General features: G+C 44.8%; 1 protein-coding gene across 5 annotated transcripts in view; it reads left to right on the top strand.

Annotated features, from left to right (window-relative positions):
• Positions 1-25,239, top strand: part of DIP2C (disco interacting protein 2 homolog C) — a 324,193-nt gene that overhangs the window by 179,785 nt on the left and 119,169 nt on the right. For 2 of the 5 annotated variants that reach the window (XM_035128997.2, XM_035129000.2), the window contains exons 2-4: positions 10,496-10,567; positions 14,547-14,720; positions 19,808-19,918. In XM_035128997.2, coding sequence (XP_034984888.1) covers positions 10,496-10,567; positions 14,547-14,720; positions 19,808-19,918 — 357 coding nt within the window. The remainder of the gene's footprint in view (positions 1-10,495; positions 10,568-14,546; positions 14,721-19,807; positions 19,919-25,239) is intronic. The other 3 variants (XM_035129001.2, XM_035129002.2, XM_035128998.2) reach the window with 2 other exon arrangements.

Consider the following 25,239-nt stretch of genomic DNA (forward strand, 5'->3'; position numbering starts at 1 on the left):
TTTCATTCGAATCTCTCCTGCCAAGATGCTGACAGGGAATTTGAGTCATCAGCAGCAAACAAGCTGTAAAGAACTTGAATTTGCAGGATGGAATGGCTTCGGGAGGGAAGGAGGAAGGCAATCACCAATAATATCCACAGCTTGGGATACCGTTTTCGAGAAGGGTTGTGCTGGTATTATTATTTTACCCAAGTATCCGAATCTTCACCGCAGCCTTGTACAGTATTCATATTCTTGCCTGCAGGTCTAATGGAAAATTCTGTCTCCAGTCTGGTTCTTAATGTGTGGTTTATTGCAACTGGATTGTTTGGGTTCAAACTGGAGACAACTCTAGGGTGTTGTTTCCTAGGTTTCTGATAGCTGGTGCACTCACTTTATTTTTGAATTTTGTTGGGAAACATTTGATTTTTCACTCTCTGGCAGAAAATGTTTTGGCCGTACAATTAGAACTTGCCTGCTGTCAGAGACTGCCTTTGCACAGGTTAGACCAGGGGTCCCCAAACTACGGCCCCCGGGCCGGATGCGGCCCAATCGGCCTTCCAATCCGGCCCGCGACGACCCCCGCCGCCCGCTGCCGCCGCCCGCTCTCACGGCGCGCGGCGCAGCGGCGATCTGAAAAATCGGCAAAAAATCGCCGAAAATCCTTTGTGCGCATGCGTACGGGCCTCTCCCGACCCGGAAGAGGTCATTTCTGGTGCACTTCCGGGTCGGGGGAGGCCCATACGCATGCGCACAAGCGATTTTCGCCGATTTTTTTTCCGCCCGTGTGCGTGTGCGCATGCGCACGGGCGCGCACTCCCCCGCCCTCCGGCCCGCTGCGCGCGCACTCCCCTGCAGTCCGGCCCACCGCGCGGTCGGCGCGGCGGGCACCGGCCCGCCGCTCGGTAAGTCTGGGGACCCCTGGGTTAGACTATGTCCATCTAGATTAGCGTTGCCAACTCTGACCAGCAATAGATGTTCGGGGTTTCACTCAGAGGTGTTTCACATCACCTGCTACCTGATCCCCCTTTTTAACTGGAGAAATGGCAGGGGGTTCTGCTGCATGCGAAGAGTGTCTTCTCCTGATGATATATAGTTCCTCCTACTAATTCTATTAAATACCTTGTATTATCTGAAATAAGGTTGTGTTACATTAAATATGAAGGCTATTCGCTATGATGTTCTACCTCCACGGTTGGAGGCAATATGCCTCTGTATACCCTTTGCTGGGAATTAAAAGTGGAGTGAGTGCTGTTGTTCCCAGGTCCACCTTGCAGGCTTCCCAGAGGAAAGATCAGCCTGGAAATTTTACTGGTCTAGGGGCTTAATTCATGTGGCACTATTCTCTACATGCAAGGAGTCCTAACTATCCACGGGAATAGGCTGTCCATTCGCCATTTCTTCTCCACATCTGGCTGCTAGGGAATAGATACCTCCCCAGTTCTTCTGCAGTTAGTGATAAACCAAAATGTAGGCTCTTGGCTTTCAATAACTAGCTTTATTTCCTTGTCATCCCTTCTTTGGGTTGTATTTCAGTATATGCCAGAAGTATAATTCTGCAAGGGAAAAAAAAGGTGTGATGAAACATATGTTCTGTCCAGTTAATGTTTTCCTTAATAGCATCTTCAAATGAAAGCAGGATATCACTTTCCTGTTTGTGTGCGCACGTATTTTTAATAAACACATCTCTGAGCAAGACCTTGCAAAAATACGCCGGATAGAGTTGTCTGTGCACTACCGGGGAGCGAGGGGAGGAGTTCAGAAAATGTATTTTGTAATGCCACATTGTATGCACTGTGTGTTAATGAGCACCTAAGCACCTGCTGCCTGCATTTTCTTTTTGAAACCTAAATTTAAAACAACAACAACACTGGGATGAACATGACCACAGAATGGGGACTGGGTCACTGAGTGAAGTATTTAAACTAGGTGGGGGAAACAAAGCAGCTTTCTCATTCTTCTGGGAGAGGTTAATTCCAGTCCTCTTCATGTGCTTTGTTGCATGTAGTCTCAGCAGTGCTTGGGAAATTCATTTTTGAAAAGGAATTTGTTCAAGATCGAAAAAAGGAAATTAGTTCCAGTTCATCCTTTTGCAAAACAAACCAGTTCAGGTTCATCGAATGAACTTTTTTAGTTCGCCCTTGGCAAATTCTCTTTGGCTTTCAGAATGTTACAAGCTGCTGTGCTAAAGTACTGTATAGGGTCCAAAAGTAAATCGGGGGGGGCACACACAAGTAATAAGATAGCTGATATACATAATGTCAGCATAATTGTATTTCTATACTAGAAAAGGCTTACCCTATTTAATTTGTACCAGCCATGCAAGTGTTAAAGACACAGCGCATCATCCACTTTGTTCCTGTATTTCTTGCTGCAAGCTGCTCCTGCGGGAAGAGACACAATCTCTTCAGCAGGCAAGAAAACGATTTATAATCAATATCATAGTAAAATAGAAGTCAGCCGGGTTTCCTGCGATCCAGACATCCCTCTGCATAAAAAAAAAAACTTAGCAGATGTGATGTGCTCTTGTCCCTCAAAGACTGCAAATATTATTTCCCAATGTGATGTGAAAACTTTGAAATTCAGTATCTCAGTCTATTGTGGCTTTGTCATTGCTACCTCCTTACTGTTACCAAACCAAACGCCAGGGGCGTACCCAGGATCAAAACTAGGGGGGCCAAGGGGCAGGGCCAAGGCACGGGAGGGAAGGGAGGAAGCGCGCGGGGCGGGGGAGGAGCCAGAGCGCAATGGCTGCCGCCGGCAGCAGCAGGAGCTGCTGAGTTCAATGGGACTTGCTCCCAGGGAACAGCGCACAAGAGGGCAAGCTTCTTAGCGCCCGCTCCGCCGAGCGGCACTAATGTGGTGGTCTTTTAAGGTGCCCCGCAGCACTCTCCTTTTTTCTTTTCCCCTCCTCTGAACGCAGTTCAGCAGCAGGAGCGGCGTCTGCAGTTGCCCGCGCGTGCAGCGGGGCACGAGGAGGAGCCTGCGGAGGAAGGAGGGAGGGGAGGCAGGAGTTAAAGAGGGAGGGGAGGAAGGAGGGACAAGGAGGCGGCGAGGGAGGGAGGGGTGCGTCTTGGCCAGGAGCAAGGCGAGGAAGACAGATGGACAGACAGACGGACGCGGAGCTGCCACTGCAGAGGCCCCGACCTTGTCCACCTTCTCCTCCTCCGGCTGCCGGGTGCTGCGCCTCTCAGCTGTTTTTTTGCTTCTAGGGGGGCAGCTGCCCCTCCTAGAAGCAAAAAAACAGCTGAGAGGCGCAGTGCTGCGGCTTAAGGCTCCTGCGCGGGGAGCGCGAGCCTGGGGCCACCTTGCTGCACCTTCTAGGGGGGGCAGGTGCCCCCTGCCCCCTGCCTACACCCATGCCAAACGCTGCAAGGATGTGGAAGCAACAACAGTGGTAGATTCCCCCCTTTAATGGAATTCCTAAAGGCACCAGAGTCCACCCAGGACCTACACCTGGCAGCCCTATGACCCCTTGGCTCCCACCAAGCCATTTCCTCTGCCATCTTTTCTCAGCTACGCTTCCCTCCCCCGAAGCTCTTACATATACCCCCCCCCCCAATTTCCTTCCGCTATGTGGCTCTGGGCTCTTGACCACTTAGGCTTCTTATGCTCTGAGGCCTTATCCCCGTCGATGAACCCCATCCCACATAGATTTCCTTCCAGTAAACCCTATATGAGGTTTTAAGCCCAGGCAGACAGATATCTATCCCTTTCTTAAAAATAAATAAATTAAATGACCTGGACGCTGAAGCTTTCTTTGCCGAGTTCTTGGTCCCCTGAGCATTTGCAGTGTTGTATTCCATCACGTCAGCTCAGCCAACTGCTGAGAATGCCAATAACATTTTCAGCTTAAACTTCAGTGGGATGCAAAGTCTCATTTGCTCGCTTGAGCAAAGGGACTTAGCTGCTTGAAGTACCTACCTTATGTCCTGAGGCTGGAATCTCTGAGGTAGGAAACAGGAATGTGCAATGCTGGCTGCTGATAACAGAAGCCGATGCAGCGCCTCTAGATTGGGCAGTCCTGGTGCAAATGTTGGAGGCTGTCCTTCTATTTACTGCATCTCTGGCCTTCGGGCTCCAGCTTCTAGTAGCTGAATTAAGAGACCCTGGTCTGAAGCACACATCTAGATTCAGACCCGAGAATAAAACAGAATATGAATTGGGCTATATTGGGGCAATTGTCTTTTAATGAAAACCTTTCACATACTGCCAAAATGAAATTAAAATCCATGTCACGACCTAGGCTTAAACACTGTAATCCATTTATCAGATTACAGGTAGGTAGCCGTGTTGGTCTGGATCGAAGTAAAATAATAATAATAATAAATTCCTTCAGTAGCACCTTAAAGACCAACTAAGTTTTTATTTTGGTATGAGCTTTCGTGTGCATGCACACTTCTTCAGATACAGTGAAATGGAAGTTTCCAGGCACTTATGTAGAGAAGGGGTGGGGAGGGGTGGGGATGGGGAGGGGGGATCACTCAGAAGGGTGGTGGAAATGGGTGATTGACTGACTGATAGCTGTTGATGACCGCAAACGACTGCAAATGGTTTTGCATGAAAAAGCAAGGGTGGAGATGGCTGAAGATCGCTTATCATGTATAATGAGATAAGAACCCGATATCTCTGTTCAAACCAGGTCCCTCCATGGTTTTGAGCTTGGTGATAAGTTGCAATTCAGCAACTTCTCTTTCCAGTCTATTTCTGAAATTCTTTTGTAGTAAGACAGCTACTTTGAGATCTTGTATAGAATGTCCTGGGAGATTGAAGTGTTCTCCTACTGGTTTTTCTGTCTTCTGGTTCCTGATGTCAGATTTATGTCCATTTATCCTTTGGCGTAGGGTTTGGCCTGTTTGTCCAATATAGAGAGCTGAAGGGCACTGTTGGCATTTGATGGCATACACAATGTTAGAGGATGAGCAATTAAATAGTCCTGAGATGGTATGTTGGATGTTGTTGGGGCCAGTAATGGTGTTGTCTGGGTGTATGTGGCAGCAAAGTTGGCATCTGGGTTTATTGCAGGCTCTGGTACCAGTGTCCATGTTAAGTCTGGTGGTTGTATTATTGTGGGTGAGGAGTTGTTTAAGATTGGGTGGCTGTCTGTAGGCAATGAAAGGTCTTCCTCCCAGAGCTTGAGAAAGGGAGCGGTCATTGTCCAGGAGAGGCTGTAGATCTCTGATGATGCGTTGTACTGTTTTAGCTTGGGAGCTGTATGTGATGACTAGTGGTGTTCTGTTATTTTCTTTTTTGGGTCTGTCTTGCAGCAGGTTCTCTCTAGGTATCTGTCTGGCTCTGTTGATCTGTTGTTTAACTTCATCAGGTGGATATTTTAGTTCTAAAAAGGTTTGCTGTAGATCTCTTAGTTGAGATTCTCTGTCTGTAGAGTTGGAACAGATGCGGTTGTAACGTAAGGCCTGGCTGTATACGATGGATTGTTTGGTATGTTTGGGATGGTAGCTAGAAGCATGTAGATATGTTTGTCGGTCAGTTGGTTTTCTGTATAAGGTGGTGTCTATACGTCCATCCTGTATTTTTATAGTAGTGTCCAAAAAATGTATTTCTTGCATAGATTGGTTCATTGTTAGGTTGATGGTGGGGTGAAAGTCAGTGAATGTCTGGTGGAAGGTTTCCAGGGTCTGTTGTCCATGTGTCCAGATAATAAAAATATCGTCAATGTATCGCAGGTACAGGAGAGGTTTGAGTGGGTAGGAGTTAAGGAAACGTTGTTCTAAATCTGCCATGAAGATGTTGGCATACTGTGGGGCCATGCGGGTGCCCATGGCTGTGCCGCTGATCTGGAGGAACAGGTCATCACCAAATTTGAAGTGGTTGTGGGTAAGGACAAAGTGGCAGAGTTTGGTAGCAAAGTCCGCTGTGGTTTTATCTGAAATGGTGTTCCTTATGGCTTGTAAACCATCATTGTGTGGGATGTTGGTATATAGAGATTCCACATCCATAGTGGCTAGTATAGTATTGTTAGGAAGATTGTTCAAATATTGTATTTTCCTCAGAAAATCTGTGGTGTCACGTACGTAGCTGGGAGCACTGATAGCATATGGTTTCAGAACAGAGTCCATATAGCCGGAAACACCCACTGTAATGGTGCCAATACCTGAGATGATGGGGCGTCCTGGGTTTCCTGGTTTGTGTATTTTGGGTAGAAGATAGAAAGTTCCTGGCCGAGGTTCCGTTGGTGTGTTTGTGAGGATCTGTTCTTGGATGTGTAGGGGTAGCTCCTTAATAATCTTGTTCAGTTCTTTTTTGTATGCTTGTGTGGGGTCTGAGTCCAATTTCATGTAAAAGGCAGTATTGGAAAGTTGTCTGTGGGCCTCTTGGATGTAATCAGTTTTGTTCATGATGACGACAGCTCCACCCTTGTCTGCCTCTTTAATTATAATGTCTGGGTTGTTCCTGAGATTTTCTATGGCTCTCCTTTCAGCATGGTTTAGATTTTGTTGTAAGCGATGGTGTTTTCTGGTCACATCCGTTTGGATTCTGTGGCGGAAGCATTCGATGTACAGATCTAGTGTGGTATTGCGTCCATCAGGAGGGGTCCATGTGGAGTCCCTTTTTGTGTAACTTCTTTTCGGTGGTAGTTGGTGGTCAATGTTCTGTTCATTGATGCATTTGGAGGGTGATGGTTGTTCCCCAGTAAGTTGAGAGGTGTTGTGTTGTGGGGATGTAGTTTGTTCTACTTTGTCTTGTTCTTGTGTGTGATGAAAATACTCCTTCAGGCGTAAACGGCGGAAAAATGCTTCCAGGTCCCCGCAGAACTGAATCATGTGTTGGGATTTGGCAGGGCAGAATGATAGTCCCCGTGAAAGGACGGATTCCTCAGCTGGGCTGAGTGTTTGCTGTGAAAGATTGACAATGTTGTTGATCTTGTTTTGATTGGTGGCCTGTAGGTTGGAAAGGTTGCAGAGTTTTTTATTTTTCTGGTTCTTCAGTAACTCCAGTTGAGAGTGGTAAATGGTTTGTTTTTCCTTGTGGAACTTCTGCCAGGCCGGGTGATTCCTGATGGAGTTCTCCAGTGCAGAGAGTTCCTCCTTTATTAACTTCTGTTTGGCAGAAGTTAATAAAGGAGGAACTCTCTGCACTGGAGAACTCCATCAGGAATCACCCGGCCTGGCAGAAGTTCCACAAGGAAAAACAAACCATTTACCACTCTCAACTGGAGTTACTGAAGAACCAGAAAAATAAAAAACTCTGCAACCTTTCCAACCTACAGGCCACCAATCAAAACAAGATCAACAACATTGTCAATCTTTCACAGCAAACACTCAGCCCAGCTGAGGAATCCGTCCTTTCACGGGGACTATCATTCTGCCCTGCCAAATCCCAACACATGATTCAGTTCTGCGGGGACCTGGAAGCATTTTTCCGCCGTTTACGCCTGAAGGAGTATTTTCATCACACACAAGAACAAGACAAAGTAGAACAAACTACATCCCCACAACACAACACCTCTCAACTTACTGGGGAACAACCATCACCCTCCAAATGCATCAATGAACAGAACATTGACCACCAACTACCACCGAAAAGAAGTTACACAAAAAGGGACTCCACATGGACCCCTCCTGATGGACGCAATACCACACTAGATCTGTACATCGAATGCTTCCGCCACAGAATCCAAACGGATGTGACCAGAAAACACCATCGCTTACAACAAAATCTAAACCATGCTGAAAGGAGAGCCATAGAAAATCTCAGGAACAACCCAGACATTATAATTAAAGAGGCAGACAAGGGTGGAGCTGTCGTCATCATGAACAAAACTGATTACATCCAAGAGGCCCACAGACAACTTTCCAATACTGCCTTTTACATGAAATTGGACTCAGACCCCACACAAGCATACAAAAAAGAACTGAACAAGATTATTAAGGAGCTACCCCTACACATCCAAGAACAGATCCTCACAAACACACCAACGGAACCTCGGCCAGGAACTTTCTATCTTCTACCCAAAATACACAAACCAGGAAACCCAGGACGCCCCATCATCTCAGGTATTGGCACCATTACAGTGGGTGTTTCCGGCTATATGGACTCTGTTCTGAAACCATATGCTATCAGTGCTCCCAGCTACGTACGTGACACCACAGATTTTCTGAGGAAAATACAATATTTGAACAATCTTCCTAACAATACTATACTAGCCACTATGGATGTGGAATCTCTATATACCAACATCCCACACAATGATGGTTTACAAGCCATAAGGAACACCATTTCAGATAAAACCACAGCGGACTTTGCTACCAAACTCTGCCACTTTGTCCTTACCCACAACCACTTCAAATTTGGTGATGACCTGTTCCTCCAGATCAGCGGCACAGCCATGGGCACCCGCATGGCCCCACAGTATGCCAACATCTTCATGGCAGATTTAGAACAACGTTTCCTTAACTCCTACCCACTCAAACCTCTCCTGTACCTGCGATACATTGACGATATTTTTATTATCTGGACACATGGACAACAGACCCTGGAAACCTTCCACCAGACATTCACTGACTTTCACCCCACCATCAACCTAACAATGAACCAATCTATGCAAGAAATACATTTTTTGGACACTACTATAAAAATACAGGATGGACGTATAGACACCACCTTATACAGAAAACCAACTGACCGACAAACATATCTACATGCTTCTAGCTACCATCCCAAACATACCAAACAATCCATCGTATACAGCCAGGCCTTACGTTACAACCGCATCTGTTCCAACTCTACAGACAGAGAATCTCAACTAAGAGATCTACAGCAAACCTTTTTAGAACTAAAATATCCACCTGATGAAGTTAAACAACAGATCAACAGAGCCAGACAGATACCTAGAGAGAACCTGCTGCAAGACAGACCCAAAAAAGAAAATAACAGAACACCACTAGTCATCACATACAGCTCCCAAGCTAAAACAGTACAACGCATCATCAGAGATCTACAGCCTCTCCTGGACAATGACCGCTCCCTTTCTCAAGCTCTGGGAGGAAGACCTTTCATTGCCTACAGACAGCCACCCAATCTTAAACAACTCCTCACCCACAATAATACAACCACCAGACTTAACATGGACACTGGTACCAGAGCCTGCAATAAACCCAGATGCCAACTTTGCTGCCACATACACCCAGACAACACCATTACTGGCCCCAACAACATCCAACATACCATCTCAGGACTATTTAATTGCTCATCCTCTAACATTGTGTATGCCATCAAATGCCAACAGTGCCCTTCAGCTCTCTATATTGGACAAACAGGCCAAACCCTACGCCAAAGGATAAATGGACATAAATCTGACATCAGGAACCAGAAGACAGAAAAACCAGTAGGAGAACACTTCAATCTCCCAGGACATTCTATACAAGATCTCAAAGTAGCTGTCTTACTACAAAAGAATTTCAGAAATAGACTGGAAAGAGAAGTTGCTGAATTGCAACTTATCACCAAGCTCAAAACCATGGAGGGACCTGGTTTGAACAGAGATATCGGGTTCTTATCTCATTATACATGATAAGCGATCTTCAGCCATCTCCACCCTTGCTTTTTCATGCAAAACCATTTGCAGTCGTTTGCGGTCATCAACAGCTATCAGTCAGTCAATCACCCATTTCCACCACCCTTCTGAGTGATCCCCCCTCCCCATCCCCACCCCTCCCCACCCCTTCTCTACATAAGTGCCTGGAAACTTCCATTTCACTGTATCTGAAGAAGTGTGCATGCACACGAAAGCTCATACCAAAATAAAAACTTAGTTGGTCTTTAAGGTGCTACTGAAGGAATTTATTATTATTATTATTTTCCATTTATCAGAGCAATACACTAAGGTTCTAATCTTTTTCTTCTTTTGGGGGGGGGGCGCTTCATGCAGCTCAGCACATAGGGGTTGTGCATTTCGTTTTACCTGTCATAAAACTCATCCCAGCCGCAGTGCTGAAGGGATAGAAATGTTGTCTTTTTATAGCTTGATCGTGGGAAGTACAATGTGCTTCTGCTTTTGCATTTTGTCTTGAAATAGTGCTTGGAAGCTTAGCCAAATGTTTATATTGTCATTTAAATAGTTCACCAACAGTTCCAAATCTTTTGTGTGCCCTTCATGCCTGATTAAAGAATCCCATTAATAGTTGAGGAAATGCTAATTGGTAATGTCTTTTGCCAGCCATTATGTCCCAAGCATTCTATATAATCCACTGTTGATTAACTTAATGAAGGCTGATGTAGTTTTGTGTGGCAGAATATCTGAATGACAATGCAACCCTCTCGGTTCTTGGAATCTCCACCCGTTGGTATAAACTACTCTGGGTGTTTAGTTGCCAAAAATGTCTCCAGTGTAAATTAGATTTTTCTAGGCAGAATGAACGTAATATACTTTCGATTGTTCATTCATTACAATCATCAAGACAAACAGTGGCAAAGTGTATGGTACCTTAACTTAAGCAGGCAGGCTGTGTCTTCATTCAAGCTCTTATTGATTTCCCTTTGCTTTCCTTGGCAGGTGACATCACACAAAAGGGCTATGAAAAGAAGAGATCAAAATTAATTGGGGCCTACTTGCCACAACCTCCGGGTATGTAGAAATGTATAAGCATTGCATGGAGCTGTCGTGTGTATTGATCATTAAGCCAGAATATTAATGTGTGTCTTTGGGGGAGATTATCTGAGGCACAAAGGAACCTGTCGCTGTCATGCAATGGATGTAGCTTTCCCCACCAGCCAGTTCTCATGTAGAAATGTGTGTCTCCTTTTATAATTAAGTGGTTGATGCACATACTGGATGAGATTTTAAATTCTTTTTGGTAAACTTTAAACAATGAAAGAAGCAAACTATTTAGGAATAAACACTTGAACCAGAGGGCAAACATTGAACATAAACATATAAAATATGCATAAGGATCCCCTCCTCATTTAAGACTTCACTTGTGGAAACCCAGAAGTAGTGATCATCAGCAGGAATGGATTCAGAAATGAATCATGCATGCAGCAAAATCCTAGTCAATTAGGATTAAAGTGGCTTATACCTAGACACTCCAGCGTTGCAAGGTTGTGGGCCACAACTATAATCCTTTTGGGGTGAAGCAAACTTTAATAGACGTGTATACAACAAATGAAAAGGAGTTGGGATGACTCCGGCACCAAGATCATGCAACTTGGGGGGGGGCATCTATTCCCCCCCCTGACTATTCTCTGATGCAATGGTATATGACCTTGTACAATTGATGAGACAGGCTCTACCGTTTTGTGAGATAAGGATAAGCAGTTCTTGCCCTTATTTAAAATGTAATTAGATGGCATTAAGTTTCATTTCAGAGGCAAGATACCCCATATTATCAAATGCTGACAGCAAAGAACAGGGATGGCTATGTCCATCTTGGTTTGCATCTCTGGAATACCCAGATAGCCAATATCATAGGCAGTATGGTGGGCTAGATGGAATGTTGGTCAAATCCTCCATGATGATAATGTTGTTCTTAAATAAATGGGATTTCTTTGCTTGGGGCTAAGATGCCAAGTAAAGAGCATACCACATTGACATTTTCATTCCCCAAGCCTAATAGACTTGAACTGGGTTATTCCAAATGCTCTGGGTGGAATACACTAGGGTAGTCACTCTTCCACTCATGTGTACTACTGCAAATTGCCTGGAAAATATGCAAACGGACAGGGAGAATTATAATTGGATGTATATATGAAAATGTGTTATAAGTTCTGTGGATCTTTTTAAAAATGGGAGTCCTGTAATATATAGCTATGTAAACACAATATCCAGTTCCCATGTTATGGAGTGGCAGAACATGTAGCCTTGCTACAGTTTTGTTGCAATGGAGTCATTGTGTTGGAATTTCCAATATTTTTAAACACCCCATCCTTAAAAACTTATTTTCCCTTTTGCAATTTCTCCTTGGTTCATGATATGTTGAGACATGAGGGGAGACTCGGCAACCCCCCTGCTTTTTCACTTGCTGTGGCAGTGGCACCACAGGGCATTCTGTTCAGGTCAGGCTTTGAATCCACAAGAGTGCTAAGACAGAGTGGTTACTATCCTTAAGTTGTAGTTACGCAATAGCAGGTCTTCCAGGCAGGGAGCCCAAGTTCAAGTTGAACGTGTTGGCTGACTGAAACAGGGTCAGACTCTTGCATGCTTTTCACCTGAGGTGGTGAAACTTAGTACTGCAGATGGGGGTTCACATAATGAAATGTACTGCACCGTATTTTTCGCTCCATAAGACGCACCTTTTTCCTCCTAAAAAGTAAGAGGAAATGTCTGTGCGTCTTATGGAGCGAATGCGTGGTCCCTGGAGCCTAAAGAAAGAAAGAGCTAAAGGCTAACAAGAGGGAAAGAGAGTGTTGAAAGGACCTGCTCAGCAGCTGATTGCAAGAGATTGGGGAGGGAGATAAGGGAGCTAGCTCCCTTCCTGCCCTGCCCAGCCTCAATAGTTGTCTGCAGAGGGAGGCTGCTTGTTTCCCCAGTGACATGTGACTGGCTGATTAGATTATCTGCCTGGAAACTGTAGAAATGGGTCCCTTTCCTTTCCTAAAGAAGCTGCAGAACTGTGAGTTGAACCCCATAAAAACAGGATTTTTTTTCCTTTGCAAAAAAGATGCACAACTGTGAGCTGACCCCCCCAAAAAACAGACCTTTTCCCATTTGCAAAAAAAGCTGCACAACTTTGAGCTGATCCTCAAAAAAATGGAGCTTTCCCCCTTTGCAAAAAGCTTCCTCAAATAATGGGGGGAGGCACCTATGCCTCTAGGAGTTGGCTGCTATGCCTAGGACAATTCAAGAAAGCCCCCCCCCCAAAAAAATTCTTGTTTTCTTACTCTTCAAACTAGGTGCGTCCTATGGTCAGGTGCGTCCTATGGAGCGAAAAATACGGTAGCTCTAATCCAAATCGAATCAAAACTCTCCACATAGAAAACAGGGCTAGGTTAAGCTAGAACTCTTATCCTTGACATCAAATTTTTAATGGAGAATATATTTTGTTTAGAGAGGAGAAGTTAATCATGTGGAAACCACACCTCCTTAAAAAAAGAAAAGAAATGCTAGCACACCAGGAATAGGGAGCCTCTGATTCTTCAGATGTTGTTGGACTCCAACTCTCCTATTAGCTAATAGAAGTTGTACTCCAACATCTGGAGGCCACAGGTTTACCATCTCTGCACTACACAGAGTAGTGCCTGTTTCTCATTATCTTGTTGCATTAGAGTTTCTTCTTCAGTATAATGTAGAAATTAAAGTTAGCAATTAAGTTTTAAGTGGAAATAATCAAGCCTTTCCTTCTTGTTCTCTTGATCCTGCAGGTACAAACTTGGAAATAATACTGAAAAGTTGTGTACATAAGTGCACACAGATGTATAATCAGAACTGTATATTGTCCAGTGTTGAGAGAAAATAAATCTGTGCCAAGATAATAGAAATTATACACTAGGAAAACTCAGTTACACCACTTATTTATATTATTCAATTTATGCAAACATAATTTTGTCTTCTTTCCATAGTTCATCCTGCCATTTTAAACACTGCATAATTTAATTTGCTTTTGCCAGTCATGGAAACAGATAAGGAACTGTAATGAAGGGTATTAAATCCCTGCTCCCAGCCCCTGGAAAACTTGCTCCATCACTGCTCTGTCTTTCGAGAGCTTAACAACACTATTAACACACTTTAATACATATATACATAACCAGAAAGGCTATAAACTTGTTCTTTATAAAACAAGGTTATAAGGATGACGTTGAAGCAAATGTTCTCTCTTTTTTTGTGGAAATGTGAAAAGGACAGAGGGTACCCCTGTTACAGTATGTTGCTTTTATTGTGCCAACAAGATGAACGTACGTTAAAGTTACAGCCTGTTTTTTCTTAAGAGTCAGAAGTTCTTTAATGTGTTCGTAGTATTGTCCGTTCCTATATATGTGTCTCCAGTCCTTTCCAGACAAAAATTGGTGTTTTCATACGATGGGAGACTTGCTTTACCCTTGATTCATAAGAATGGGCAATTGTTCCCCCCCCCCCACGCGGGGAAGACAAATTGTCATTAAATGCAAGTGGAGTTGCAGAATGGTTTTAATCATTCATTCGTTCGCCACAATCCCTTGGGAAATGGAAGCATCGATAACATTGGGTATTTGACCTTGCATTTCAGAGGGAGACTTTTTTGTTCATCTTTAAAATGATGTGGCTGAATTCACCACATGGGGGGCGGGAAGGTTGGGGTAAGATGCTTTCCCCCTTTGGTGCAAACGTGCCCACCAGACTGACAGTAAAACCACAAGGCAGTTCCCCACTGTTCCAGCATCCAGTCCTCTTGCTGCTGCTTTGCTGACATTACAAACACCAATGTTGGCAGAGTGGGAAATTGATTCTGTGGCTCCGTACTGTAGTGTTTGTATGTGCCTGGGGTGTGTACACGTGTGTGTGTGTGTGTGCCCGCGTGTGGGCTTGCGTGTGCGCACATTTCACTGCATGGGGGCAGAAGCTCCATCCGTTGCTGTAACAAATGTAAAAAAACTAAAACGTGACTTAATTAGTTTTTTTCAACTTGTTACAGCGGCGAATGGAGCTGCTGCGGTTCGGTGTAGACTGCAGCACAATGAAGGGGCCACGAGAAGGACGCACCGCACTAGCAACATTGGGGTCTGTGACATCCGGGAAGCAGCAGCTAGAGAGCGCACGGCCCCCCACAGCACAGCGGCAAACCGGCCTCTCTTTTACTTTCGCTTTGGTGAGCACAACAAATATATGCATATCTTTTTATATATATCTATGTGTGTGTGTTTTTTTTAACAAGCCTATTAAGAAAGGTATTATTTGATCTGATTTTTTAAAAAGGGCTTTGGGATATATATTTGATGTGGCTAGTTAAAGAGGTCAAATAATAAAAGGGCACCCTTGAAATCCCAGAACTGTAACACACACTGCCTGTTTTCTTACAAGAAGCACATGTCTCTGGTGCAGATCACATGCGGACCCAACATACAAAAGAGCATGATCTGCAGTTGCTATTTGCTGGACCACAAAACCACCCGCATTTCTGCTTCTGTTGCTGAGTGGCAAAAATGAAGAGTTTTGTTTGTGCATGGCATCACAAAGCCCTTTCTCAAAGACAGCTGCTAAACACAACTTCTGACTCAAGAAATGGTTTGGGGGGGAGGGGAGAGGAATTAAGATGCAGGAAGACATGAATGTCTATATGATGGGTTTGCTATTCCTCCATTCTTGGATCCTTTGGCATCAGCAGCACCCATGACACCCCCCCCAAAAAAAACATGGCAATAAAACGAATCCTTCCTCAACACGACACACTGTCGTGCCCTCTCCCTGTCCCGTCTCATGCCAAAACAGCTGCTCAAACAGCTTGCTGTCTGAATTTTACATTTGCTGGTACCATATATTCCGGCGTTTAAGACGACTGGGTGTATAAGACGACCCCCAACCTTTCCAGTTAAAATATAGAGTTCGGGATATACTTGCCATATAAGAAATACGACCCGGCGTATAAGACGACCCCCGACTTTTGAGAAGATTTTCCTGGGTTAAAAAGTAGTCTTATATGCAGGAATATACAGTACCTTTTGGGGGGGCTGTTTAGATCCCCAACTTCCTCCCCCTGCTGTCCAGCTTTTGATGGTATTTTTGGCGTAGAACATACCACCGCAAACAGCTGTAGGCGCTGACTGTTCGTTGCTTTCATGCTGGAAGGTGTTGAGGACAATAAAGCCTTTGTCTTAAGACCTGAAGAATTATAACTTCCTTATAATTCAATGATAATAATAATAATAATAATAATAATAATAATAATAATAATAATTTATTTATACCCCGCCCATCTGGCTGGGCTTCCCCTGCCACTCTGGGCGGCTTCCAACAAACATTAAAATACATCAAATACCACAGATTAAAAACTTCCCTAAACAGGGCTGCCTTTAGGTATTTTCTAAATGTCAGGTAGTTGTTTATCTCTCTGACCTCTGATGGGAGGGTGTTCCACAGGGCGGGTGCCACTACCGAGAAGGCCGTGATGATGAGTCAAGGATGTGCCCCCCCCCTTTAAAACAAGGTGGGATGCTTATAGTAAACCTATAGAGCTCTCTTTTTGATGAACCAGTGGCTAAGACTCAGGGATGTGAACCCAAAGGCCGTCAGTCCACTTTGCCTTGACCTCACTAGGTCACCTTAGGCAAGCATTATCAGTGCCAGCGTTGTCTTTGGGGTTGCTTCTAGATGGACAAAGGGGAACAAAATCAGAGAGCATTCAGGAAAGGATTCCTTTTGCATTGTCTCACTCTGGACACAATACAAAGTGCAAAGCTAAATATGTGCATTTATGTATACGTTCATTTTTGTCATTTTGATCCTATTTTAAAAGTACACCCACCTCCCCCCGGGCATCTAAATATCAAGCAAGCACAGCTCAGATGAACAGAGCTTCAGGATGCACCATCTCCTGTCCTCACTGAGAGAGATCCTGCTTTGCTCCTTCTTAGTTTTGCTCCCACCATGGTGAGATCTATGGAAAACAGAGCAGGAGAGAATCCAGTGAGATATCATTGCATGACTTTGCAGAACGCAGTCCTCTGTGGGGGGGATGAAAGTCCTCCCCACTCTCGCACACACTCGCTCCTCAAACGCCTGCTAGGCTTTCCCTTTCCTCCATGTAAACATAGCCTGACATGCAGGGCCTCGTGTACAGATCATATCAGGTGGAAGCCCTCTGTGTCCATAGGTTGCCCTTACGTTCCATGTATCGCCTGGCCCTGTAAATAAGAATATATTGCTTTTGTAAACCTCATCCATGTAATTTAGCAGGTTGCAGCGTTCACGGTGCCAGGCAGGTGAGCGATGCCTCCCTTGTTGTTGACAGCAACACTCCACTGACTTCTTGGCATTTAATATTCTGCAGCGGTTTTGTGTCTCTGTCTGCATCCTGAAGGCTTCATGTTTTTGTGCTGTGTATTACCCTGGGCGGAGAAATTTAGACGACTTCTTTTTTTCTTTCTTCGCTGAGTTGGCTCTGACTTGCCCTGCTGAGTGCCTAATAGCAGTTTGCATTCCAATTCCATTGTTTGAAGGAAAAACCAGGGACAAGCCATGAAGCGATATTTATATCTCCTGTTTGGAGGGGGGGGAGAGGCGGGAATGTAGAAAGGGGCTTTTGAATCCAGCGTCCTATTTTGACCTTTAATAACTGCAGCAAATTGAATCAGACATTTCCCATTTGGAGCTATAAGCCAGAGAAATGTTTGTGCGTGGACGCTCTTTTGAAAAACCAAAAACCAAACGCTGACCACTGAAAGAAAAGCACATGGGAAGAAGAACCAATTCCAACGAGAATGAAAATGTTTATCGCACTATTTTTTGTAGACGCAGTTTTGCGGGAATGTCAGCATGCAAAGGAGAAAAGTTTGCTGGCAATTTTGTTTGGTACTACTGACAGCACCTCCAGTATTTCACAATTGAAAAATGGACACTTTCAGAGGAGGAGAGATGCTGGGTCAATGAGGCAGGACTGTGAGCTCCTGGTTACAAGTCCACCACCTCAGTTAGGAACAGGGGAAGCTGCCTTATACTGAGTCAAACCATTGGGTCCATCCAGCTCGGTTATGTCTACATTGACTGAATCCAGGTTTCATCCCTAGAGATGCCAGGGACTGAACCTAACTCCTTCTGCATGCAAGACAGGTGCTCTACCACGGAGTATGTTCCTTCCCACCAGTGTATGCCTTTAAGCAGAAGAACTAACACCCCTGTTACTTATAAATCACACACACACACACACACACACACACACACACACACACACACACACAGTGGTGCCTCGCAAGACGAATTTAATTCGTTCCGCAAGTCAATCCGTTTTGCGAAAAATTCATCTAGCGAATTGTGGTTTCCCATAGGAATGCATCAAAATTTCTTTTTTTGCCCATAGGAACGCATTAATTAAATTTCAATGCATTCCTATGGGAAACCGCGATTCACAAGACGAATTTTTCGCAAAACGAATTCGTCTTGCGAGTCACCATCAGATCGCAAGACGCATTCGTCTTGCGAAAAAATTGTCTTGCAGGGCATTCGTCTTGCAAGGGACCACTGTGTGTGTGTGTGTATATTGCAGCAAGTAGATAAGTTTTCAGCAATTCACAATAGGTTGGGGTGTAGCACTCAAGCGGTATACTTTGGTGTGCAACCAGGGTATTAGAAGTGTCCCTTTTTTTCACCACGGCTGGCATGGAGTACCTACATTTCAATAACTGGCGTTGCTTTTTTTGTCCCCTGTGGTTCATATCGCCATAGTATCTAATTTGTCGACCGAAAATAGAGCTGTCGCCTGCTCCTAGCACAGCCACATGATGCTGTTTGGAAAGAGCTGCTCAGCTGATTATTTCAATTAGCTAGTATTTATTTTAAACTCTTTGCTGCCAGGGTGGTGTGCATCCCACGTGTTTCGTACCCTTCCTTTCCCTGCTTACTACGACACATGCCCTTAATGTTGTCTCTCGAATGCCACTGTGCAAGAAATCAAACATTCTGGATAAAGACTCTTCGTAAGTCCTGTATATAGAACCGTCTTCCATCAACGAATGGGAGGCAGTAACATCTGGAGATAGCAGGTGGGGGTCGCTGAGCTAAAGAGCTGGGGAGTTTTTGCTTTGGAAAAGCTTGGTGATGATGTCTCCATGCACTGGTGACTGCATAGCGAGTTCCATAGCTCACTTTCTTGAGGCATCTGGATTTGTTTGACTTGCCACCCAATCCTGTGGAAATTTACTGCTACTGCAGCCCAAGACAATCTCACACCAGCAGTGTAATCGTAGAAAAAGGCATTATACCAAGTCAGACTATTCGTTCATCTATCTCAGGGACAGCCAACAGGTTGCACTCCAGATGTTGTTAGACTACAGTTTCCATCACCCATGAGCCTTTGCCATGCTGGCTGAGGTTGGTGGGTGTCCAATAACTTCTAGAGGTCACTATCCCTCATATAGCCCAGTATTGGCAGTGGCTTCCCAATGACTCTTGCGCTGCCACTGGTAGCATGCAAGCTCATTGGTCTGTCTGGCACATAAGACTTTATACAGTATATTGTATTGTGATTTTCAGTTAATCTGCATGTGTTGCACCAGTCTAAGTTAGAGTCCTCAGTTCTCTTCAGGGTTGCACTTCTCCACGGCTGTTCTCCCATTCTGATCTTGCCAGGTTCCTTCTCTGTCCAACGTCTGTTTCAAACAAAAGCCTTGCTTTAGGGATGATACCCAAATAGTTGCAGTCTCCTGAGTTATTGTATCATCTTGGATGTTTTGGCTCAATACTGCAATTTACTCTGGCACTTGGAACAATTTACATTGCACTTGAACTTTTGCACCACCAGGCTGCACATGCACTCTTTATATTTTTTTGGGGGGGGGGCCTCTCCCCGCGTCATACGTCAGATCTCTGCCTATGAATACTATACACCAGATAAAATATGACCTGCAGAGTTAGGAGTTGGGATATGATCATTCTGCCTCAATGTATAACTGTTGTAAACTGCTATGATTTTTTTAAAAAATGGATAGTGGTATATAAATATTTTTTATAAATAAAAATAAACAACTGCAGCTGATCAGAGTAGATGAATTTCAGGGTCTGCATCCATGTACCTAAACCCTAGTTCTGAAAACATCAAGTATCAATAGTATTATCAAAAGAAATAACATAATTGTTCTTTGTCTGATTTGCACAATCATTATCACTAGGCAGGCTGTTAATAAAAATGAAGTTGACATAATGAAACAAAGTCTAATTTCCCCCCTCTTCCTCCCACAAATGCAGGAGTGGATCAGGCACTGCCACAAGAACGCCGAACTCCCGTTACCCCTTCCTCCTCCTCTCGATACCACCGACGCAGGTCCTCAGGGTCACGTGATGAGCGCTATCGGTCAGGTATGTGGGAAAACTACAGCAGCGTCAGGCTGAGAAAGAGCCTCTCTGCTTGAATAAATTGGTATTCCAACCATTTTAATATTTTAACCACTGCTGGGGGGAAATAGGTGCATACATATCCCTCCAATTTTATTTGCCGCCCAAATCCCAAGATTCCCAGATTACATCATTGCATAGCACCTAAGCAGAAAGCAGCCTTTTTCATGATGTTGTTGCTGTTGCATGCATAGAACTATCAGTCTCCGTCAAGTACATTCTTCTTTCCCATCTAATTGGTTTTTTTTTTCTTGTGATGCCAAGCCTTAACCTGGAACCTTTTGCACACAGAGCATGTAGAACCATAGCATTTTAGAGTTGGAAGGGGCTGTGGAGGTCTTCCCATGCAGAGTGGGATTCCAACTTGCTGGATCTACTTTGTTTTTCCAAAGTTCTACCCAAGTTCTACCAATCAGAACCAAGTGCAAAAGACATGCAGTTAGAATTAAAGACCAGGGTGTCCTCTGAACCCATTATAAGCTGATGACCCCACCCACCCACCCAGTATGAGATCTGAACTGAGGTTTGGTTTGCCTTTCTTCAATTAAGTTGCCTCATTTAAGTAGGAAAGAGTTTTACTGTTGCTATAGTTAAGCAAGGGACCCAGGTGGCACTGTGGGTTAAACCACAGAGTCTAGGGCTTGCTGATCAGAAGGTCGGCGGTTCAAATCCCTGCAATGGGGTGAGCTCCCGTTGCTCGGTCCCAGCTCCTGCCCACCTAGCAGTTCGAAAGCACATCAAAGTGCAAGTAGATAAATAGGGACCGCTCCGGCGGGAAGGTAAACGGTGTTTCTGTGCGCTGCTCTGGTTCGCCTGAAGCAGCTTTGTCATGCTGGCCACATGACCCGGAACCTGTCTGTGGACAAACGCCGGCTCCCTCGGCCAGTAAAGCGAGTTGAGCACTGCAACCCCAGAGTCGGACACGACTGGACCTGATGGTCAGGGGCCCCTTACCTTTACCTATAGTTAAGCAATGGGTAGTGCCAATCTACCACAAGATCACCCGGAAATCTACCAGTAGATACTAATCTGTCTCTTACCCTGCTCCTCACTGTCCAGATCTAATCTAACCCACCCCCTGCATAACGTAGCAAAGTCTTGCCCAGAGCTAGAATTCCCTTCCTTCTCTTAGGGAGGAGTAAAGTTGATGAAACATTTCTTCTGATGTTTGGGCAGCACATCCCATCTTGGCTGAAAGGGTACAGATTTAACAGCGACATGTGTAACAGCAGAGAGACGGGAGATTGGGGACTAGTAGAGCTTGATACTCCTACATGCAGCAATTCGCTGGCAGACTCCCACTTTCTGCCAGTGAGCAATGTTAGGCACGGGTAGAGGATCTTGTGACAGTGTCATTAGGTGGCAGAGCACCAGGCTCGCTACTTCAGTTCTGTGTAGGTGCAGAGCTGCTATGTAGATAACAATGCCCTGCATGGACAAGAACACTCTGAGTGGATGACATCAGTGGCCTGTGCTGAAATACCAGGCCCAGAGCCTCTGCTGCTGCCTTGTGACACCCACAAGCAAGAGTTCAAGGGCTGTTTCCCACGCTCAGTGGCTCCTTGCAGCAAAAGCTGGTAGTTTGTTATCAAAGCGCAACACAAGCTGCTGCTTCGTACATAGGAAGACAGAGTTGGCTTGCACGATCTTAATCATATTTACTCAGAAATAAAACCCCACTGGTTTCTATAGACATTGCTCTCTAGCAAGTCTTCTTAGAGTTGTAGCCTGAAACTCTGAAGCTGGGGAGAAAACGTCAAGAGATTTTTGGCGCTCTTTTAGCTCAAAAGAGGATATTTCTAGTTTGTGACTTCCTAGGTGGCGCTGTGGGTTAAACCACTGAGCCTAGGGCTTGCCAATCAGAAGGTCAGCGGTTCGAATCCCTGTGACGGGGTGAGCTCCCGTTGCTTGGTCCCAGCTCCTGCCAACCTAGCAGTTCGAAAGCATGTCAAAATGCAAATAGATAAATAGGAACTGCTACAGCGGGAAGGTAAACAGCGTTTCTGTATGCTGCTCTGTTTCACCAGAAGTGGCTTTGTCATGCTGGCCACATGACCTGGAACAGGCATCCCCAAACTTTGGCCCTCCAGATGTTTTCGACTACAATTCCCATCATCCCTGACCACTGGTCCTGTTAGCTAGGGATCATGGGAGTTGTAGGCCAAAACCTCTGGAGGGCCGCAGTTTGGGGATGCCTGACCTGGAAGCTATATGCCGGCTCCCTCGGCCAATAATGCGAGATGAGCGCACAACCCCAGAGTCGGTCACGACTGGACCTAATGGTCAGGGGTCCCTTTACCCTTTACCTATGGCACTTGTGTACGTTCTTTTCACAGATTCAAGCTCCGGTTCCTTTGTTTTTTGCCAATTGACAAAGGAGGGACCTAGAACTCCACTGACTGCAGAACTTGCAGCCTTTGCAGTATTCTCAGAAGTTGGTCCCATTGGGTTCAGTGTGGCCTATGCCCACGTGAGTGGGTATATGCTTGCAGCCCTGCAATCCTATACCCACTAATAAAGTATAGGGGGAGTAAGCCCCACTGAACTCAGTGTGACTTGCAGATACATATAGGATCGCACTGCTACACTTTGTCACAAAAGTAAGCAAAATATAGTGTTGCCAACTAACCAGAAGTAACAGCCTGGTTCTGTTCCTGTGCCTTTTACAGTAGGTGGAGCTTTTCTTGGTAATGAGATAAATCGATGTTTGCAGATCAAGCCATAGTCACAAACCCAATATATTTGGGCTGGTAAAAATGTTGGCAGCCCAGGCAAAGGAATGCATGGCATAGCAGCATGTCTCCCCAGAAAGGAAGAACCAATAACCGCATCCAAAATAAATGACTGTACCCTGGGTGGGCCCCCTTTTCACAGGGATTGATTGTTAATGGCACCAGCATATCAATTTCCATGGCAGCGCCAGCCACCTCACTACTTGATAACAGCAGACTAATGACCCTGAAGACACAAGAGGGTACAAATCCTATAATTCAGCCGCTTTGATCATAGCACATTAACTGCTTTATCACCTGTCACTACCAATTAGCACGTGTCATTATCCTGTTGCTAATAGACACTTGGCACCAAAATTAATTATATAGTCATAATACCTAAAATCTGAGCATTCCCAGCAATTCTCACTAAGTGCATCCGCGATTTCTCTAGCAAGCAATGACAGCAGGCCAAGTCAGACCCTAGAATAGTTTAACTTAACCTATAACAATCAAATATGTATTAGTTTCTTACTTATATTTGAAAGATGAATTTGCCTAAATTCATCATTAATGAATAATAAATATTAGTATTATGGTCACCTGCAAAGGTGAAGCTATCACCATTTATAGGTTGTTTGGACATTCTGTCTTGTAAGTTTAATTGAAGTCAGTAGCCAGAATCCAGATGGTTAGCATGGGATGCCAAGCTAGTCTTTGGTGAGATAAAAGTAGATTTAGATGTAGATGTAGATAGATACACACACACACACACACACACACACACACACACACTGCAAGAAAATGTTACAGTTGAGGATGCCAGCTAGCCATGCCTTTTTACTCCATTACACCCATCCCTCAACTCTCTGGCCACTGAGCATGCTCAGTCTTCAATTAGGCTGTTTTTACTCTTCCCCCTTCTCTTTAACATCTTCTGCATTTTTGCAAACCTTGGGGTTCCCCCAAGCTCTGATCACCCTCCAAAAAAATCTCTTTGTGGACTGTACTGTTCTTGTTACATAAGGATTTAGCACTTGGGGGAATGAGTGCTCTATAAGTAATATAGGATATTAAAATAGCTATAAAACCCTGCTGGATATATGGAGGTGGTTGCATGATCCTCTGCCAGTGTGATGTTTCTCTCTCCAGATAATGTATTTGGGAACAGAATTGAATGTTAGGCTTCTCCATGGAAAAAAAAATCAGGCTCTTGCCGGCTGTCAAACTGGGGGACAGCCAAACAATATCTGCCTTCTTTGAAAGCTGAATATGCAGAGCAGAAATAAAGCACACATAACGCAGGGGGAGAAAAGTAGGGCTGCAAGATTTAATCAAAAGAGCAATCCGCTAAGGGTGCAACCCTGCTACCTGTGTGAGGAGGGCAGGGTGCAGATTCCAGCTCTGCTGAGAGTACAGTAATGATAGGTATTGCCATGACAACATGAGACCCTTCCCATCTGATCCATGCCACACCACCAGGGCCTGTGGGGCAATTAAGCAGGGGAAAAGCCTTCCACTTTTGGCTAATAATCTTGGTAGCGAGGGAGGGAAGGCGTTAACCCTCTCCTTCCTGCATGCTGCAATTTCCATGGACATCTTGCCCCTCGAGCAATTAGCGTTGAGAACTTTTCAGTCCTAATTGCTGTGGGGAGGGTGCGGCAGGGAATGAATGAATGAATGAATGAATGAATGTGACAAAATGTGTTTAGGTCTGTAAATGTATATGTCTGTGTGTATGAGAGAGGAAGTGGGTGGCCCCCCAAAAGCCATCTGCAATGGAATGCAGACCTTGGGCTCCCTACCAAGCCATATATTCATGCTTCCTAGGCCCCAGCAGGTGGGGTCTGCAGGCCAAGTCCTTGCCTCCCTGAGCTGGTCTGTGAGCAATGTGGAAGAAGGGACTACACTGTTTAGCCCTAACTGTACAACTGCTCTCTCTGGGGTGGGTTGAGGGAAGGGGTAAGACAGACCATCTTACAGCATCCTTCCTGCCCCATCATTCACCTTTTACCCCCTCTTCTCCATTAATGTCACATCAGATCGTACTAGGGTTGCCAGACTCAATAGAGGACAGGACTTCTGTGCCTTTAATTGCCTTGCTCTCTTTTGAGTCTGCAAACCTTAAAGAGAAACCAGCAGACCCTTTGCTTGGAAATTAAACATAGGGTCTGCTGGTTTCTCTTTGAGTCTGGCAACCCTAGATCGTACACTAGCAATGTAGTTGATGGGGACTAGTTTCAGTTACCACTCATGATTGATGTGGGTTAAGGAAACACTTGCTTCTCTCCCCCCCCCCCCCGGACTATTTTAATTCTGGATTCTGGTGTGTTTCTGTAGTAAGGTAAAGAGGAAGAAATATTGCAGGCAGCCTTTCATTCAGACAGCGAATAAATTGTAAATTAGCATACACATCCTCAATATCTCAGGGAAAAAAGAATCGATATAGAGGTTTTTTCGTAATGTGCAAAGTGGTCTACATTTAATTGGTTAAAAGACAGGTGGTTAGTCAACTAAAAATTGGGGCTGGCAGACCTAGAAATAAGCCAACGGTACTGTCAGGAGAAGGATTCC

This window comes from Zootoca vivipara, chromosome 12 (genome assembly GCF_963506605.1).
Source record: "Zootoca vivipara chromosome 12, rZooViv1.1, whole genome shotgun sequence".
Taxonomy (NCBI): Eukaryota; Metazoa; Chordata; class Lepidosauria; order Squamata; family Lacertidae; genus Zootoca; species Zootoca vivipara.